General features: G+C 38.2%; 1 protein-coding gene across 2 annotated transcripts in view; it reads left to right on the top strand.

The window, feature by feature from the left end:
• The window catches only part of MINPP1 (multiple inositol-polyphosphate phosphatase 1), a 47,235-nt gene extending 28,550 nt beyond the window's left edge, over positions 1-18,685 (top strand). For both annotated transcript variants that reach the window (XM_003903948.5, XM_017963081.3), the window contains one exon: positions 17,387-18,685. In XM_003903948.5, the coding sequence (XP_003903997.1) occupies positions 17,387-17,783 (397 nt within the window). In that variant the 3' untranslated portion in view covers positions 17,784-18,685. The remainder of the gene's footprint in view (positions 1-17,386) is intronic.
• The last annotated feature ends 1,818 nt before the right edge of the window (positions 18,686-20,503 follow it).

Genomic DNA, 20,503 nt, shown 5'->3' with positions numbered 1-20,503 from the left:
AAAACAAAATTACTGAGAGAGAATTAATTTGAACTCTTTGGGGTTTGGTAAAGGCTTTATAAGGAGTGTTTGAAGTAGGGTACCAAAGACTTTTCTTTCACTAATATCAGCATATCAGCCCTTAGTAATTGTTTTGATGTGTTTTTTAATAACCCGATTGAGGTATAATTCATGTCAACTATACATATTAAAGTGTACAGTTTGGTCAGTTTTTACATATATATACACCCATGAAACCATCACCATAGTCAAGATAAAATATCCGTCACATCCAAGTTTCTTTGTGACCCTTTCTAATTCACTTTCTACCCCCATTTTCAGGTAACCACTGATAGGCTTTCTGTCACTATACATTAAGTTGTATTTTCTAGGATTTTATATAATGAATTCATAGTGAACATTTTTTTTGTTGGGCTTCTTTCACTCAGCATAGTGATTGTAAGATTCACCTGTGCTGTTGATGAATCTAATAGTTCATTCCTTTTCAAGACCAAGTAGTATTCTGTTATACAGATCCACCACCATTTGTTCACCTTTTGATGGACATTTGGTTATTCACAGTTGTAAGGCTATTGCAAATAATGCTTCTGAATATATGTGATCTTCGTATGTTATGTTTTGATTTTTTGGGAACCTGTCTAATTAGATGGAATGACTGAGTCTTACGTAGGTGTATTTTTCACTTTTTTTTTTTTTTCCTTGAGACTCTCACTCTGTTGGCCATGCTGGAGTGCAGTGGCACGATCTTGGCTCACTGCAACCTCTGTCTCGTGGGCTCAAGCAGTTCTCCTGGCTCAGCCTCCCAAGAAGCTGGGATTACAGGCATGTGCCACCACGCCCAGCTAATTTTTGTACTTTTAGTAGAGACTGGGTTTCATCATGTTGGCCAGACTGGTCTCGAACTCCTGACTTCAGATAATCCTCCCGCCTTGGCCTCCCAAAGTGCTGGGATTACAGGCATGAGCCACCGTGCCCGAACGTAGTTTTCACTTTTAAAGAAACTGCCAAGCTTTTCCCACCAATATATGAGAGTTTCAGTTGTTCCACATCCTGCCAACACTTGATATGGCAGGCCTTTTTAATTTTAACCATTCTAATGGGTGTGTAGTAGTACTTTGTTGTGGTTTTAGTTTGCATTTTCATAATGATCAGTGATACTGAGCATCTTTTCATGTGCTTGTTTACATCTATATATCTACTTCAGTGAAGTCTTTAAATATTTTGTCTGCTTTTTAATTGGGTTATCTTTATTGCTGTTCTGTGTGTGTATGTGTGTGCACGTGCATGTGTGTTGTCTAGGTACAGTCCTTTGTCAGATTTATGCCTAGAAATATGTTATCTTAGTCTATAGTTTGCCTTTTTAAAAAAAAAAAATATATATTAATGGACTGATTTTGCCCCATTATTGAGGCATTTCACCCTGAGTATTTATATATACCCTGTGTATTTTGAGGTTTTCCTACTCTGGCTTGTGTGAAAACTATTCTTTTTTGTGTGTTAGCTTTGGGAATTGTTTTTTTCTTTTTTCAGACGGGGTCTGTTACCCAGGCCAGAGGACAGTGGTGTGATCATAGCTCACTACAGCCTCAACCTCCCAGGCTCAGGCAGTCCTCCCACCTCAGCCTCCCAAGTAGCTGCGACCACATGCATATACCACCATGCCTGGCTAATCCTTAAAAAATGTCTAATACATGGAACTTATTTATTTTTATTTATTTTTCTTGCTGTGTTGCCCAGGTTGGTCTCCTGGTGGGCTCAAGCAATCCTTCCTTTCTGCTTCCTGAGTCACTGGGATTATAGATAGGAGTAATCTGTAATTAACTCTGCTAATTTTTACCTATTCCTTTTCAATGTTTTTTCTCTGGGATTTGGATAGTTTTCTCATATGCATGTGCTGTTCAGTGCCAGCTGAAAACTTGAGGGAGCCCGTGCTGGTCTGCAGCACTCTCTTCTCAGGTACTCTTCCTGTGAATTCAGCCAGTGTGGCCTCCCTAAATTCTCACTCCCATCTCAGCTGCTCAGGGTGACTTCCGAGCTGTTTGGGTGTCCCCTCCCTGTGCCATAGTCTGGAAACTTGGCAGTAAGCAGGGGCAGTTGTTGGAGTCACCTCCTTTGCCTTCTTTTTCTCATACTATGACTATTGTTGAGTGTCTGAAACTTTGTGTGTTTTGTTCAGCTTTCTGGTAGTTTAAGGTAGGACAGTAAATCTGGTCCCTGCTACTCTGTCTTGACCGGAAGTGGAAACTGTTTCAGTGTATTTTTGCTTCAGGAATAAAAATGTCATACTTGAGTCATTTTCGTTCCTGATTTATGTTAAGCTGTTGGATTGATGCTTCTCCAAATACTCCCTGGAACTGATGTTTCAATTAGATGTGGAAGACTTAACAAAAATTTTTTTTCTGGTAATTTTCTTCCCAAAGCATCTGGCAGTTCATGTTGCTTATTTATATACTTACATAAATATGGGAATTACATGAGTTGTGTAAAGCTGTATTTGATATTCCTGAATCATGTTTAAAAACATACTTTGCATAACATCAATTAAGTGTGAAATGTGAATTAAGAGCTTAGAAGGATCTAGCTGAGTACATCTGGGGGGAAAACACGCAATTATTAGTTCTTTTAATGGTTGAGCTTTTTGAATGACTTGAAGTAGTTGCTTTGTATCCTTTATCTAGTTTGAACACACACATAGTTATCAACCCTCATTAAAAGACAGGATGTTAGACTTAAACTTTGTTTTTGGTTGAAGACATAGTAAAATCTCCTCACCAATTTCTGTAAGTAAAAGGAGGGGTGTAATTTGGAGAACTGCAGTAATCCACTTAATCATTTCGCACTATTATTCCTAAAATAAGAAGGGTTGACCAGATCTCAAACCTAAAACATTATGATTCTGTATATTTCTATCCAGACATTTATATAGATTACTCATTTGCTTTCTTATATTTGTATTAATAGTTTACATTTTCAGGCAAAATATGTATCTTTTCAAGTGGTTTTGTCACTTTTTGGAAAATGCAACATTCCAAGTTTAATGCATTTTTATCAGGGAGAGAGCAGAGTTAAAGGTATAATTCCTGTTCTTTGGGATACTTCTGCCAAGAGTCTCAAAGAAAGAATAGTAATTGTAATGACTATTATAGTCATTACAATGTAATGGGAGATGTATGTTAATTTGAGAACTATGACTAATTGGATCAGAATGCAGAACATCTGAATTATTCTTAATTTGGTGTTAATTATTCATTCTGCTTAGACATTTTAAATATAGTATTAGGACAAAATTATCAGACTTTTGTGGAATATATATGACTCTAGGGACACAAACCAATATGGGACAGAATTATAGACATATTATTCCTCAAGATGTCACATTGTAATATGTAGCACAGGGATTCTTGCGGTATAGAGTCTGAAATCCCGAAACTATATTCAAGTTTTTATGGGCCACATGCCTTTCTCTAGGACGAAGTTCCATTTTCTTAGATTCTCAGATGGTTTCATGTCCTTTGTGAAAGTTAAGAATCACAGATGCAGTGAGCATTGAGTGATTGCCTTGGCAGCCCTCCTTTAAAAAACATTTACATCTTCCTGTATTTTTTGCTTGTTTGTTTGTTTGTTTTGAGACAGGGTCTTACTCTGACATCCTGGAGTGCAGTGGCATGATCATGGCTCATTGCACCCTCGACTTCCTGGGCTCAAGTGATCCTCACACCTCAGCCTCCCAAGTAGCCGGAACTACAGACATGCGCCACCACACCTGGCTAATTTTGTGGGGTTTTTTTGTAGACACAAGGTCTCTCCATGTTTCCCAGACTAGTCTCAAACTCCTTGGCTCGAGCAGTTCTTCCATCTGGGCCTCCCAAAGTGCTGGGATTACAGGTGTGAGCCACCTCTCTCAGCTTATTCTTCTGTTAAAGGAAAAACTTGGTTCTTTCTGTCATGGTATCCTGAACCTCACAACTCTGTTTATTGAATGGTAGTGACAAAGCCACATAATACCGTAGATAAAATAAAATATAGCAATCTTTATGCTCTCAGCAGTCTTATGACAAAATATATGCAGGGGTTTTATATAAGAAAAGCATAATTATGAGTGTCAACCGAGAAGGAATTCCTTTCACATTTGTTCTCTTTTTTGCCCTCCTATACCTACATACCTATGTTTCTCTCTGTGTGTGTCTCTCTCTCCTCTCTCTGTCTCTCTGTCTCACACACACACACACACACACACACACACACACACTTTCTTACTCCCTCATTCAGACATATACACATACTCATACCCATTTATTGTTGCCAGTATTTTGGGCTTATTCATAGACCAGCTTTGGTTTGTTGGAGAAGGTTGGAAGTGAAACCAGAAAAGTTCTCATACCATCTTTGGGACTTTGGTATATTCAAAGAGAAACTGGAGATTTGGTTCCTTCAAATAGTGATTGGGCATATACTAACTGGAGTTAGGCTTAAGAACTCCAGTTAGCTAGGAGATGGCTTAAGAACCAGATTGAACTCTTTTAAGATTAAATTGTGACATACGGCAAAGAGCAGCGTGTTCATAGACTTGGGACCAAATCACTTCACAGAAATTACTGATTTACTTTATACAGTCCTGGCACATACCTTTAATGGCTTCTGGTAAAAATTGGATCATAAATAAATACTTTCATGAATTTGTTTTGGGGGTTTAAAAGTTATGAAAACAAACAAACCCTACTGTATGTGTGCACACACACAAACTCCGCAACTGTCTCAGCTTCTACCAGTTGAAGGTATCCAAGTCTCCATGTTTGGAGTCCACATATTTGGCATAGAAACATAATATGTTTTTTTATTTGACACTGTGCTACTTAACTTTGTCAAATAAAACAGAAATGTGAGTTAGCCTTTTATATGGGCAAACAGGGATAAGCACAAACAACTGTTGAAGAAGGATTGTATATTAGCTCTTTGGAAGCTCTTTTGATAATAGATAATTCCCTGGAGGCAGTTGGTTTTTTATATACCTGAGTTTGATATTTTGCCAGTTGAGTTTCAAACAATGAAATAGAAATTCGTTTATATATTGCTTAGTCATTCTTGTTTATAAGAAGAGCATTCTGAAATTCTTAACTATGAATGGGCCCTTGATTTGAACCATATAGTTTAAAATGTCTGAAAAATTATTGGCTAAGTCCTCTTGAATTTTATACCTCATCGTTATGAGTTAGATGTTTCACTTATTCCTTCTTTGAGAGTTGTTTGGGAAAAAACCCTGTTTTTCCTCTGACTTCACAACAACACAACAATAGTCAACACAACTTCTGCGTTAGTCCATTCTTGCGTTGCTGTGAAGAAATACCTGAGGCTGGGGAAGAGACGTTGAATTGGCTCACAGTTGTGCAGGTTATAAAAGCATGGCTCCAGCATCTGCTTCTGGTGTGGGCCTCAGAAGGCTTCCAGTCATGGTGGAAGGGAAAGGGAGCCGGTGTACCACATGGTGAGAGCAGGAGCAAAAGCGAGAGAAGGAAGAGGTCCCAGGCTCCTTTACACAACCAAATCTCATATGAACTAACTGAGCAAGAACTCACTTATCACCAAGGGAATGATGCTAAACCATTTGAGAGAGATCCTCTCCCATGACCCGCTCACTTCCCACCAGGCCCTACCTCCAACATGGGGAATCACATTTCAACATGAGATTGGAAGGGGACAAACATCCAAACCATATCATTCCAACCCTGGCCCCCCAAATCTCATATCCCCACATTTCAAAATACAATTATGACTTCACAAGAGTTTCACAAGTCTTAACGCATTCCAGCATTAACTCAAAAGTCGCAAGTCTGAAGTCTGCGGAGTCTCATCTGGAGATGAGTTTCTTCCATCTATGAGCCTGTGAGATCAGAAATGAGTTATTTACTCCCAAGATACAATGGTAGTACAGACATTCGGTATACCTCCCATTCCAAAAGGGAGAAATTGGCCAAAAGAAAGGGGCAGTAGGCTCCATGCAAATCTGAAACCCAGCAGGGCTGTTGTTAAATCTTTTTTTTTCTTTTTTTTTTTTTTTCTTTTTTATTTTTCTCTCTTTTTTTAAACAGAGTGTCACTCTGTTGGTCCAGGCTGGAGTGTAGTGACATGATCACAGCTCACTGCAACCTTGACCTCTCTGGCACAAGCGATTCTTCCACCTCAGCCTCCCAAGTAGCTAGGACCTCAGGAGTGCACCACCATGCCTGGCTAATTTTTCTATTTTTAGTAGAAACGGGGTTTCGCCATGTTGCCCAGGCTGGTCTTGACCTTCTGAGCTCAAGTGATCTGCCCACCTCGGCCTCCCAAAGTGCTAGGATTGTAGGTGTGACCCACTGTGCCAAGCCAGTCATTAAATCTTAAAGCTCCAAAACAATTTCCTTTGATTCCCCATCCCACATCCAGGGCAAACTGGTACAAAGGTGGGCTCCCAAGGCCTTGGGCAGCTCTGTGTCTGTGACTTTGCAGGGTGCAGCCCCTATGGCTGCCCTCATGGGTTAGAGTTGAATGCCTGTGGCTTTTCCACACCGAGGTTACAAGCTTCTGATGGCTTTACCATTCTTGGATCTGAAGGACAGCAGTCCCCTTCTCACAGCTCCACTGTACAGTTCCCTGGTGGGGACTCTGTGGCGGGACTCCATTGTGATGTTTCCCCCTGGCACTGCCCTAGAAGAGTTTCTCTATGGAGAGACTCTGCCCTTGTGGCAGGCTTCTATGTGGGTACCCAGTCTTTCCCATAAATTATCTGGAATTTAGATGGGAGCTGCCAAGCCTTCTTTACTCTTATACTGTGCACCTACAGGCTTAATACCACATGGAAGTCGCCAAGACTTATGGTGGCTTGTGTTCTGTAAAACTGTGACCTGAGCTGTACCTGGGGCCCTTTGAGCCACAGCTGAAGCCAGAGCTACTGGGATGTGGGGAGCAGTGTCCTGAGGCTGGCCAGGGCAGCAATGCTCCGTGCCTGGCCCCTGAAATCATTCAGTCCTCCTAGGCTTCTTGGGCCTGTGATGAGAAGGGATTCCTCAAAGATTTTTGAAATGCTTTCAAGGCCTTTTTCCCATTGTCTTGGATATTAGCACCTGGTTCCCTTTTAGTCATGATAATCTCTCTTTTTTTTTTTCTTTTGGAAATAGAGTTTTTCTCAGTTACACAGGCTGGAGTACAGTGGCATGATCATAGCTCACTGCATCCTTGACCCCTCAATCTCAAACAATCCTCCCACCTCTGCCTCCAAGTAGCTGGGACTACAGGCATGCACCATCACACCCAGCTAATTATTTTATTTTTTGTAGAGATGGGGGGTCTCACGTTGTTGCCCAGGGTGGTCTTGAACTCCTGGGCCCAAGTGATCCTCCTGCCTTGACCTCCCAAAGTTCTGGTATTACAGGCATGAGCTAACATGCCCTGGCCATGATAACCTCTTTATCAGGTGGTTGCTCCACAACCTGCTTGGATTCTTCTCCTGAAAATACTTTTTCTTTCTCTATCACATGGCTCGACTGAAAATTTTCCAAACTTTTACACTCTACTTCCCTTTTGTATATAAGTTCTAACTTTAAGTCATTTATTTGCTCCCATATTTGATCATTGGCTGTTGGACGCAGCCAGGCCACATCTTGAATGCTTTGCTACTAAGCAGTTTCTTCTGCCAGATATCCTAGACCATCACTCTTAAGTTCAAACTTCCACAGATCCCTGTATTGTGTGCCCTAGGGTATTTCTAGGGCACACAATACAGGGTAACAGGCAGAGGCTGAAAGAGTTTGGAGGGCTCAGAAGAAGATAGGAAGATGAGGAAAAATTGATGAGGGTATCCCTAGGGGACACAATACAGCAGGTTCTTTGCTAAGATGTGACAGGGGTAACATTTGCTCTAGTTCCCAATAACATCCTCACTTCCATCTGGAACCTCATCAGTCTGGACTTACTGTTCATATCCCTATCAGCATTTTCACAACCATTTAACCAGTCTCTCAGAAGTTCCAAATTTTTCCTCATCTTCCTGTCTCCTTAGCCCTCCAAACTCTTCCAGCCTTTGCCTGTTACCCAGTTCCAAAGGCACTTCCACATCTTCAGGTGTCTTCATAGCAATGCCCCACACCTTGGTACCAATTTTCTGTGTGGGTCCATTTCTGCAATACTATAAAGAAATTCCTGAGACTGGGTAATTTATAAAGAAAACAAGTGTATTTTGGCTCACAGTTCTGCAGGCTGTACAGGAAGCTTGGCTCTAGCATCTGCTTCTGGGGAGGGCCTCAGGAGGTTTACAATCCTGACAGAAGGCAAAGGGGAAGCAGGTATCACATGGGAAGAAAGGAGCAAGAGAGAGAAGCGGGAGGCCCCAGACTCTTAAACAATCAGATTTCATGTGAACTAACTGAGAAGTCACTCATCACCAAGAGGATGGCACTAAGCCATTCAAGAGGGATCCGTCCCCATGATTCAATACCTCCCACTAGGTCCCACCTTCAACATTGGGGATCACTTTTCAGCATGAGATTTGGAGGAGACAAACATCTAAACTCTATTAACTTCTGTGACCCAGTGTTGGGGGATGGGGGTTCCCACCAATAAGCAGCAGACACTAGCTAGGTATCCTCTAATTTTGACACTGTCTCCCTGGACGTAGCATCAGGTCTCACAGGTTGAGGACTCAATCCCCAAGATTGCCTCCTTCCCTTTTCAGACCAGTTATAAGTCTGGGCCTCTGGAACTCCTGACTGACTGGCTTCAAGTTGGGGTTTTCACAAACCCCTCTTTGGGTTCACTTAATTTGGAGGAGTGGCTCACAGAGCTCAGGGAAACATGTTTACAGGTTTAGTATAAAAGATATTAACAGAGGATACAAACGACACATAAAACAAGGTATGAGGGAAGGGATGTGGAGCTTCCATGCCCTCCCAAGGCCACACCACCCTCCAGGAACCTCCACATTTTCAGCTGTCCATAAGCTCTCCAAACCCTGTCCTCTTGGGTTCTTATGGAGGCCTCGTTACTTAGACATGATTAAACTATTGGCCATTGGTGATCAACTTGACCTTCAGCCCCTCTCCCTCTTCCCTGAGGTTGAGGGGTGGGCCTGAAAATCCTAACCCTGTAATCATGCCTTTGCCTTTTTGCTGACCAGCCCCATCCTGAAGCTATCAATCAATGTGAGCACACAAAAAGACAGCACTTGGGAGATTTCAAGGATTTTAGGAGTTTCTACCAGGAAACAGGAACAAAGACCAAATATATATTATATTTCACAATATCATTGGAGCCTTAAGAAAGAAGCCTCTCTCCTTTCTTACGGCACCTGGAGGAATAAAGATAATAATAAAGATTGCTTTATTTATGAATAGTAATACTTTACAAAGTAATCTTTATTATCTTTATTCTAGTTTGCCCTTGAACCATTAAAGATTACTAAGTTGAATTCAGGCTAAGAAAAAATAGCAAAGAAAAACATTTATGTTTGAGATTTTAGTGATTTATATTCTGAGATGTTATGTAATGGAAATACTTTTGAGATAAAGCAAAAAATACTTAACATTCTTTTAGTTGTTGCAACTTATTTAAGAGTGTGTGTAATTCTTACCCTTGAAACCTCAACCCAGACATTTAGTGAATTCTGTTTTTGAAATGGGAAAATCAAGAATAAAGTCAGGTTTTTAAAAATTGTGTAAAACGTGTAGTTGCTAAAACGTAATTTTAAGTCCTCCTTAGGGTTTCAGTTTAATGAACCCTAAGTCCTTAGGGTTTCATGTTGATAGCATATTATATGAGATATTATGGCAGCTTTTTCTATTTTATAAGCTGTTTTTCTCTGAGATAAAATTTCTCCAAGCGGGATTTTTAATAGTCAAGCTTCCTTGACTTTTTTTTTAAAAAGACATAAACCAAACCAAGTATATTCTTACCTGTATCCAGTAAAGATTTGTGTACATACATTTAGGAGTGATTTATACATATTTCTTGAAGTGATAATTTGTTTTAGGTGATTATATGTTTTATATATATTTGTGTTATACTTTACCAGTAGTGATATTGTCAAGCAGAAAAATTATGCAGCATCATAAAACTAACTTTATTTATTTTTTTTTAAAATATGTTCTTAAGAAACCTTACCTGGACATAATACTAACTTAAAACATCTTCTTTTAATATGTCTTATAGTCCAGTGTCTTAGAAATGACCCAACTCATTTTAGTTACATCTAGGAAATCAAAGGTAAAGATGGAGAGATTGATTGGCAAGGAGAGGAGGTTCATGAATTGAGAGTAGAATGTGTAGGAAATATGAAATAGATCACATCGAGTCTGGATACAACGTCAGAATCCTTCTCAGTGCAGTGTTCCAAGTAGCTATTAATTACTGATTGGAGATTTGGCCTAGATACTGGTTTTATGACTAAAAATTGTCATTTATTGACATATTCTCTTTCTTCCAAGCAAGAGTAAAAATTTAGATGCTTACACCCTTGTCTTTTTTTTTTTTTTAATTTATTTTTTATTATTATTATACTTTAAGTTCTAGGGTACATGTGCATAACGTGCAGGTTTGTTACATATGTATACTTGTGCCATGTTGCTGTGCTGCACCCATCAACTTGTCAGCACCCATCAACTCGTCATTTACATCAGGTATAACTCCCAATGCAATCCCTCCCCCCTCCCCCCTCCCCATGATAGGCCCCGGTGTGTGATGTTCCCCTTCCCGAGTCCAAGTGATCTCATTGTTCAGTTCCCACCTATGAGTGAGAACATGCGGTGTTTGGTTTTCTGTTCTTGTGATAGTTTGCTAAGAATGATGGTTTCCAGCTGCATCCATGTCCCTACAAAGGATACAAACTCATCCTTTTTTATAGCTGCATAGTATTCCATGGTGTATATGTGCCACATTTTTTTAATCCAGTCTGTCACTGATGGACATTTGGGTTGATTCCAAGTCTTTGCTATTGTGAATAGTGCCGCAATAAACATACGTGTGCATGTGTCTTTATAGCAGCATGATTTATAATCCTTTGGGTATATCCCCAGTAATGGGATGGCTGGGTCATATGGTACATCTAGTTCTAGATCCTTGAGGAATCGCCATATACAGACACATGAAAAAATGCTCATCATCACTGGCCATCAGAGAAATGCAAATCAAAACCACAAGGAGATACCATCTCACACCAGTTAGAATGGCGATCATTAAAAAGTCAGGAAACAACAGGTGCTGTAGAGGATGTGGAGAAATAGGAACACTTTTATACTGTTGGTGGGATTGTAAACTAGTTCACCCTTGTCTTCATTCATCTGCTTAGAGGCTTACATCATTACTGATCATGTCATAGGGCAAAATTGGGATTCAGCACCAGAGGTCACATGGTTCTTGGCTTCAGGGAGGCGAGAATTCAAATGTTAGCCAAAAGAGTAGAGTGAAAGCAAGTTTATTAAAAAGTAAAGGAATAAAAGGGAGGCTGCCACATAGGCAGAGTAGCCCTGAGGGCTGCTGGTTGGCTATTTTTTATGGTTATTTATTAATCATAGGCTAAACAAGGAGTGGATTATTCATGAGTTTTCTGGGAAAGGGGTAGGGAATTCTCGGGATCAAGGTTTCCTTCCTTTTTAGACCATATAAGGTAACTTCCAGGAGTTGCCATGGCATCTGTAAACTGTCACGGCACAGATGGGAGTGTCTTTTAGCATGCTAATGTATTATAATTAGCACATAATGAGCAGTGAGGATCAGTGAGGATGAGCAGAGGTCACTATCATTGCCCTCTTGATTCTGGCTGGTTGTGGCTGGCTTCTTTACCACAACTGGTTTTATCAGCAGGGTCCTTGTGACCTGTGTCTTGAGAAACATGTTCTGCCAAACTATCTTAATCAGCTTTTTTAGAACTGTGCTTTTCATTGAATATTTTTTTCTTATTGCATGTGCATTTCAGATGAAACATCTGAGAAATGTGGTCTTTGCCTTTACATTCTTGGAAAAGAACTGATGCCTTATTTAAGAAACAGTCAGCTGGGCATGGTGGCTTACACCTATGATCCCAGCACTTTGGGAGGCCGAAGCGAGAGCATCACTTGGGGCCAGGAGTTCAAGACCAGCTTGGGCAACAACGTAAGACCCCATTTCTACAAAAATAAATAAATAAATAAATAAATAAATAAGTGGGGCGTGGTGGTGCGCTCCTGTGGTCCTAGTTACATGAGATTCCTACGTGGGAAGAGCACTTGATCCCAGGAGGTCGAGGCTGCAGTGAGCCATGATCACGCCACTGTATTCCAGCCTGGGTGACAGAGTGAGCTCCTGTATCTTTAAACAAAAACAAGAAAAATAATATCATTTTTTAAAAATTATGCGGGATTTTTTTTTTACATGTACTTTTGCCAAATTGCATGTTGCTGAAGAGTGTTACTAAGCACTGACAATGGAGTCTTCCTCAGTCAGTATGTTGAAATACTACGTTTCTTTCCACAAATAAGAACTGATTTGATTTTAAATGATTTGTTTTTCTTTTTTTTTTTTCCGAGACAGATTGTCACTCTGTCACCTGGGCTAGAGTGCAGTGATGCGATCTCTGCTCACTGCGACCACCGCCTCCCTGGTTCAAGTGATTCTTGTACCTTAACCTCCTGAGTAGCTTGGACTACAGTTGTGTGTCACCACACCCAGCTAATTTTTTTGTATATTTGATAGAGATGGGGTTTTACTAGGTTGGCCCACCTGTTCTCAAACTCTTTACTTCAAGTGATCTGCCCACGGCCTCCCTGAGTGCTGGGATTACTTGATTTTAAATGATTTTAATGAACAATGATTTGAAAGTAAATTTAAGTGACTAAGAAGTTACTAAGTTCCTAAATTATTTACTCCTCATAAACAAGTATTTTCTTATCAAAGGCATTAAGGTTTTTCCAAGTAAAATTTTTTGGTATAAACTATTTCCATACAATTTAATTTATGGTATACCTGTGGTTTTGCTTTTGCATTTGGATCTTTAGCACTTTTGGATGTCTGATGAATTTTAAAATATGCTATTCAATGAAATGAGTTTGTTACTTGATACTGTGTTTACCTTTAGAATAAAGTGTTAGGTACTGATGATATTTTAGGAGAACTGACTTGAACTCATCTCCTGGATTCTAAACTCAGCACACCACTAATTTGTGTGCTGGGTCACTTCACTGCTAGAGCTGCTGTGGCTCTTGCTGCCACTGTGGCTGTTTGCTATCACTGTGGTAGTGTTTGCCATAGAGCCATCGATCAATCTGATAGCAAATATGCGAGTATTTTTCTGTAGCTCAAATCCAACAGCTTTGCAAGGGAAGTAGCTTATCTTCATTTGGCAGGAATAAAGCCTGAGAGAGATTGAGTAATCTGCCCTAAAATTTGCTCATAACTAGGTTATGCCCTCTAGTTTTCAAGCTGCTTAGTTTTTCCCTCTTTAAAAGGGTGTGATAGTACCTGTATCATAGGGTAAGCAATTACTTTGCTAAGGCTACAATGAGCAGCATTTCTGTTTTAAGACTTAGTAGGAATGTATTCATGACCCAGCTCAAACACCACCTCCCCAGCAAAGTGTATTCAATTCTTCCTTAGACAGAAGGATTTGTTCTTCTCTAGGTTTCTCTAACAGACACATGCAAATCTGCAAGAGCCAGAAATGTTTCATTTGTGTTTTTGTTCTTTTGTGCCACTATTCTTCTCCCCTCCCCTCCTCCTCCAAGAAGAAACTAGCATGGTGCCTGGCACTTGGCATGAAATGACAGGGCATGTCACATCTAACAAATTAACCAAATGGATCTTTTGAAAAGTCTCTTCTTTATTACGTTTTGGAAAATTGAGTGCAGCTAATTTGCCCAGGGCCTTTTGTATGAATACGAGCATCATCAGCTAGTGGCTTTTTCTTGAGTAGCAAGCTACGTTAAGTCACAAAGGGTAAAAGTAGAAAAATAATGATTATGAATGAAATTGGGCTCTTTTTAAATACTTTTCATTATCAACAAACTTAAAATATTTATACTTGGTTATTGTAAAAATATATAAATTATAAAAATAAAATTATAAGTTTATTATTCCCTACAGGCACATTTCAATTTCTAAGCAAAATCTTGTTCTTGCTTTTAATGGCTCTAGTTTTTATAAACTATTATCCTTGTCTTATTATTGTTTTACTAGTGCATTTAACTAGACCTTTAAGATACTGGGTTTTTTTTGGTGTATTTCAAATTTGTATAATAGACATTGCTCTATGTAAGAAGATAATCAGTACTTACGGACTTTATAAAAAGTTAGCACTTTTGCTTCCTATTGAAAATTTTTTGGAATTCTAAAATACAATTTTAAAACAAATTGGATTCATCAAATGGTAGAAGACAGTAATTTGTTTTTGATGGGATGGTTTACTGTGAGAATCTAATATATAAACTTCCTTGATTTCCCATAAAACTTCTGATAAGCATTTTTAAGTATAATTTTCCTTAAATTTCTTCTGAAGAATTCACTGATTTTAACATATCACTGACAGGCAGTAAAAAAAAAAAAAAAGGGAAGGGGAAGGTGTTTCCTGCCTTTTGTATAAACCCAAGGAACCTTGAAATTTACAACTTAAATCGGAGTCACAGTCTAGATTTCATTTCTTCTATAGCTTGGATGCAATTAATGAACTTTGAACTCATAATTTGTGCTAGCCCTTTTGGTCTCTTTCCTTCCCCCAATTTATAGTTTTCATGTGTGTGTTTTCGTTTTTCTTGTATCTTTCTCCTATTTGCTATTTATTTGATTAACTTTTGAATCTAAGTATGTAAGACTGTCCATACCACTGTCTGTCCTGTGCTCTCCAGCATAGTAGCCACCAGCAACATGTGGTTATTGGGTGCCTAAAAAGGGGCTGGTCTGAGTGAAGCTGTCCATAGTGTAAATTATGTACTTGATCTCACACACTTGGTAGAAAAAAGAATGTAAAGTTCCCAAATGGCATATAAATTACCTGCTGAAATGACAGTAGTTTGGATATATTGTCATATGTTGTCCCCAGTTTATTAGAGTTCTTGTGTCGGGGAAAGCGAAGAGAGTTACTGACAATAAATTCTTCTGGTTAGATGGTGGAGGTGTTGCTGCTGTTGCTGCTATCCTCCCTGACCTGTTTTGTGTCCTAATAGATTCTGTGGTGAGCAATAACTGAAAGTTGAATTTAGGATTGCTTCTGGCTTTGAGGTTTTTAGGTTTCTACCTAATGGCTAAAGGATTTAAAATGTAAACCAGTATATTTATATTACTTGTTTTTCTTTTAACTTGTATCCTTATTAAATTTCATTATTTAGATGATGACAGTGGTGTTAGCTTAGACTTGAATATACTGAGATGTATAAAGGAGCCAGGCAAGTAACAAAGGAATGAATTCATCCTACGTTAGACAATGTGGAATGATACATGTGCTGTGCAACAAGTATGTGCCCTGTCTAGAGATTGGGTGACCTTATTCCTGTTTAGCTGATTATGGTCTTATGGGTATATATGGACTTGTGCTGCCAGATCTTTCAGATTTCTAAGAAGAGCCAAAAATCTGGATTTTTAAGAATCTTAAACCTCTCAATTTTTAAATACTGATAAGTAATGCAAAATTTAAAAATACTTATGCTGGCCAAACTAAATATAGCTGTGTTCTGAATGCTACTGCTTGGTACTTCAGCCCTAAGAGGCTGCTTCTTGGAAATAAATATAAGTTTTAGGTATTTTAAATGACCTAATTAAAGTATACCAGTTATGAACAGAGGCTTGGTAAGCTCCTATTGATGAATGGCTTTTAAGTTTTACACCTTTTAGAGAATATTAATCTCAAAGTAGTGAATAATTGTCTTTTAGTTTGTTTTGAAATACTGTTAACAGTTTCAGTGTACTTTTTGAGTATATATTTCTAGCGTACTCTTATATATGGAAGTTATTCTGCTCATTTTTTCTTACATGCTTTTCTGTAGTTATTTTAATATGAATTGTTTTCCTGAACATTTAGAAAAAGGTTTGTGTCAGATTGCTTGTCTCATCTCACAGAGCCCCCCCGCAACCCCCACCCCGTTCTGGTGTGTGTGCTGTTCAGAAGTATGATGGGTTGTTTTCTGAGATTTCCTGGCTCTGTTCCCCTCCCCCTACTTTCATGTGGACTTACTTTTTCCTTTATCTCTTCTGTCCCTCTCCTGCTTGGCCGAAATTTCACTCCCAGCAGTTTCTCTAGTGTGAGCCCTGTATTTGGAGAGTTCACAGGAGCTCCAGGTTTCTCCAGCCCCAGGCATCACTGCAGGCCTGCCTTGCACTCACCAAGTCCTGGAGAGGACTAAATACTTCCCAGTTTGAGCTGCTATCTCCAATTCACCCACAGCGCTTCCAGTGAATACCTATTGGCTGTTGGGGATTCTCCTGTTCTCAGATTGCTCAGATGCTCTGTGGCTTCTCTCTGCTTTCTTCAACAGATACTGATAATATCTAGTGCTTGGGACTGGATGCTACTTGGAGTGGTTCATAGAGAATACTTTTCCACCTAGTTATGTTGTAAATGTTTCCCATGGGTTTTGGATTTGCTCTCTACTTGCTCTGTTTATGTGTATTGAGGGCAGAGGGAATCAGGAAGGTCTAGAACTGCTGCTTCTGTCCTCCCAGAAAATCCACATGCACTAAATTGGTAACCTGATGAGTGGTGGCAAAAAGTCAGACAGTCATGTTTGAATAGGTTTACAAATTATATTTAAGAAAAACAGTATTTTTTCTATAAAAGTAGGGAAAAGGCTAAGCAGTCATTCACTGCTTCTTATAAAAATTCTTTACCAGAAAAAAAAAAAAAATCATAGAAAACTTCAAGAAAAAGAATTGATTTAGCTCAGTGTTGAAAGTGGTTTGTATTCCTGGCACTTTATACTCCTACTCCCAACCAGGGACACGTTGTTTCAGCCACAATAGGTTACATCACTAACCTTTTGTGGGTTTTGTAAACCATTGAAGGATTGAGCTCCATGGAGTAATATTTACTAAGGGCCAGTTTGCTCAGTTTTATGCACAGAAAGGCAATACAGTGTTGAAATACACATCTGTTTCAAGTTCCTGTATCTATAAGACACTTGTCTCTCTTGAAACTTAAAGGAAAATGTGTATGCACACTGTTTTATATGGATTTGCAACAGTACAGTGATCCTGAATTTCGGAACTTAACTTTCGGTATAAAAAGTTTGGTTCTCTGCCACACGGAATTTCAGCCGTATGCTTGAGTAATGTATATAAAGATTTAAAAAATAGATGGGATTACTTAAACTAAAAAAAGATGAGAAAGTTACTCCGAAGCGTAAATACTGTGTTCTATGACAAGAATATATATACCTTATTTTCCCTTCATTTCTGTTTGAAGGTCTCAGCCAATTTCTTCTCCAGTCATCCTCCAGTTTGGTCATGCCGAGACCCTTCTTCCACTGCTTTCTCTCATGGGCTACTTCAAAGACAAGGAACCCCTTACAGCTTACAATTACAAGGAACAAATGCATCGGAAGTTCCGAAGCGGTCACATTGTACCTTATGCCTCGAACCTGATATTTGTGCTTTACCACTGTGAAAATGCTAAGACTCCTAAAGAACAATTCCGAGTGCAGATGTTATTAAATGAAAAGGTGTTACCCTTGGCTTACTCACCAGAAACTGTTTCATTTTATGAAGATCTGAAGAACCACTACAAGGACATCCTTCAGAGTTGTCAAACCAGTGAAGAATGTGAATTAGCAAAGGCCAACAGTACATCTGATGAACTATGAGTAACTGAAGAACTTAATTCTTTAGGAATCTGTAAGGAGTGATTACATGCTTGTAATAGTTAGACAATTCCTTGATTACAGGAAGCTTTTATATTACTTGAGTATTTCTGTCGTTTCACAGAAAAACATTGGGTTTCTCTTTGGGTCTGGACATGAGATGTAAGAAAAGATTTTTCACTGGAGCGGCTCTCTTAAAGGGAAACAAATCTATTCAGAGAAACAGCTGGCCCTGCAAATGTTTACAGAAATGAAATTCTTCCTATTTATATAAGAAATCTCACACTGAGATAGAATTATGATTTCATAATGATACTTGAAAAGTGCTGGAGTAACAAAATATCTCAGCTGGACCATTCTTAACTTGATTGAACTGTCTAGGAACTTTACAGATTGTTCTGCAGTTCTCTCTTTTCCTCAGGTGGGACAGCTCTAGCGTTTTCTTAATCAGGAATATTGTGGTAAGTTGGGAGTATCACTTTGGAAGAAAGTAACATCTCTAGATGAGAATTTGAAACAAGAAACAGAGTGTTGTAAAAGGACACCTTCACTGAAGCAAGTCAGAAAGTACAATGAAAATAAATATTTTTGGTATTTGGTATTTATAAAATATTTGAACATTTTTTCAATAATTCCTTTTTACTTCTAGGAAGTCTCACAAGACCATCTTAAATTATTATCTGTTTGGACAATTAGCAACAAGTCAGATAGTTAGAATCAAAGTTTTTCAAATCCATTGCTTAGCTAACTTTTTCATTCTGTCACTTGGCTTCTATTTTTATATTTTCCTATTATATGAAATGTATCTTTTAGTTGTTTGATTTTTCTTTCTTTCTTTATAAATAGTTCTGAGTTCTGTCAAATACCATGAAAGTATTTGCTATAATAAAATTCTTGTGACTTTACTACCAGGTCTTTTCTCCTTTCCGTGTCAAAATACAATCAATAATTGATGGTAAAAGTTTGGAAATCCAAGCAGCTTTGACTGACCTGGCAATTTAAAGCAATTTTCTTTCAATAGAAATTTCCTCAAATAATGGATTTGTTAATGCATTTTATTTTAATTCATATACACGTTAAAGGTAAGATATTTCAAAGGAAAATCTGATATTTTTCTTTAAAATATGTGTTTATCCTTATTAAACAACATGCAGCAAAATCCCCTACCAGAGTCTCCTCTTACTAGTTTTATGGTACTTTGCTTTCAAGGAGACAGACCATAGGAAAACCAACACATGTTAAGGATATCCATGTGTCTGCGTACAGATTGTCATATGTGACTTGGATTAGGACATTTTCAAGCCAAACTTCAGTTGATAAAATTGGAAAAATCAGTTTGAGGCTTAAAAAAAAAAGGCAATAAGATCTTTTTTATCACCCATAGTTGAAATATTTTCTAGTTAATGCTTAGTCATTTGAGTTTTTTAGCCAATGAAGTTATCATATGCTAATTTAGAGAAAAGATAATATTTTTAATGCTTTCTCTATTAGTAAGAAAACCTTGTGTTGCTTTTGGTTTACAAAATATGACCCAGGGACACCTTTAAAATGATGTCATATTAACTGATGGGTTATGTGACCTTGACAATACTTTTTTGAATAGATCTTCTAAGGTTAAAAAAAAGTAGCACTAATGAGTAAGTAAAAGAAACAAGCTGACAAACACTGGGAGCTGTAAATATAGTATGTATGCTATGAAAAGATGAAGAAGGACCATTTCAACATGGGATTTTCAGAAACTGAATTATTCCCGAATGGACATGATATATAAAATATTCTCAGAACACAAATTCTAGAAAGAAGATATAAAGGTTAGAAAGAAAGGATCCTGGGTTGAAGTGACCTTGGGAAACATGGGGTTATCCTATGGAATGTCTCTGGCTTTTAATGTTCTATTGTTTATTATGAATAAAGGAGGCATTATAGTAGATTGCATTTTTTTCTATCTTGCTTGACCTGAGTACATTCTCATTTACAGTCATCATAGATTGTAACTCCACATCAGGAAAAGAGATATCATATTCTTCCAATTAAAGATTTATAGTTTGAGTTCCATACTGGAAAACTTGGGAGGAGGTTAACTTTAAAAACTTTAACTATTTTGTCATTACTGAAATAATGTATTTTAAGATGAAAGGATTCTTAATTTCATTCTTTAAACTAGCCTCAATTCAATACACCATGTACTATATTCTGTGACTCACCACCCTATAGCCTAAAGGAACCCAATAGCATGTGTTTCATCCAAAATTTTTCAAAGTTTCTAATTTATAATCTATGACAATTTACAATCTATGACAATTGTAAATGAGAATGACTTTGAAAATTTTTGGATTAAACTAACACATTCCATTTGGGTTCCTTTCAGGCTATAGGGTGGTGAGTCATGGAATTAAATATAAGTGGAGGAAAAATTGTACTCAATTGTAAATCTAAGTGTCACAACTGTGTATTGAAATTATGAGATGCAGAGATCCCTGATTTTTTGATTAGAGATCTTCAAATGAATGATGTTTTATAAAATAGATGATTAGCTGGTAAATGCTGCTGGTGCATTAATACACACTGCTGATTCTGCAAAGTTCTGGTGTTCTCATTTCTTTAAAAAAAAATGTAAATATGCAAACAAGAAAACAAAATAATGAGCACCATATCCATCCTATTTTATCAAAATTAACATTATAACATTTGTTTTAGATTTAAATAAGCGCTGTTTTGAGGAC

The sequence above is a fragment of the Papio anubis genome, chromosome 11 (genome assembly GCF_008728515.1).
Source record: "Papio anubis isolate 15944 chromosome 11, Panubis1.0, whole genome shotgun sequence".
NCBI lineage: Eukaryota > Metazoa > Chordata > Mammalia > Primates > Cercopithecidae > Papio > Papio anubis.
This window is presented reverse-complemented; position numbering and strand designations above follow the sequence as displayed.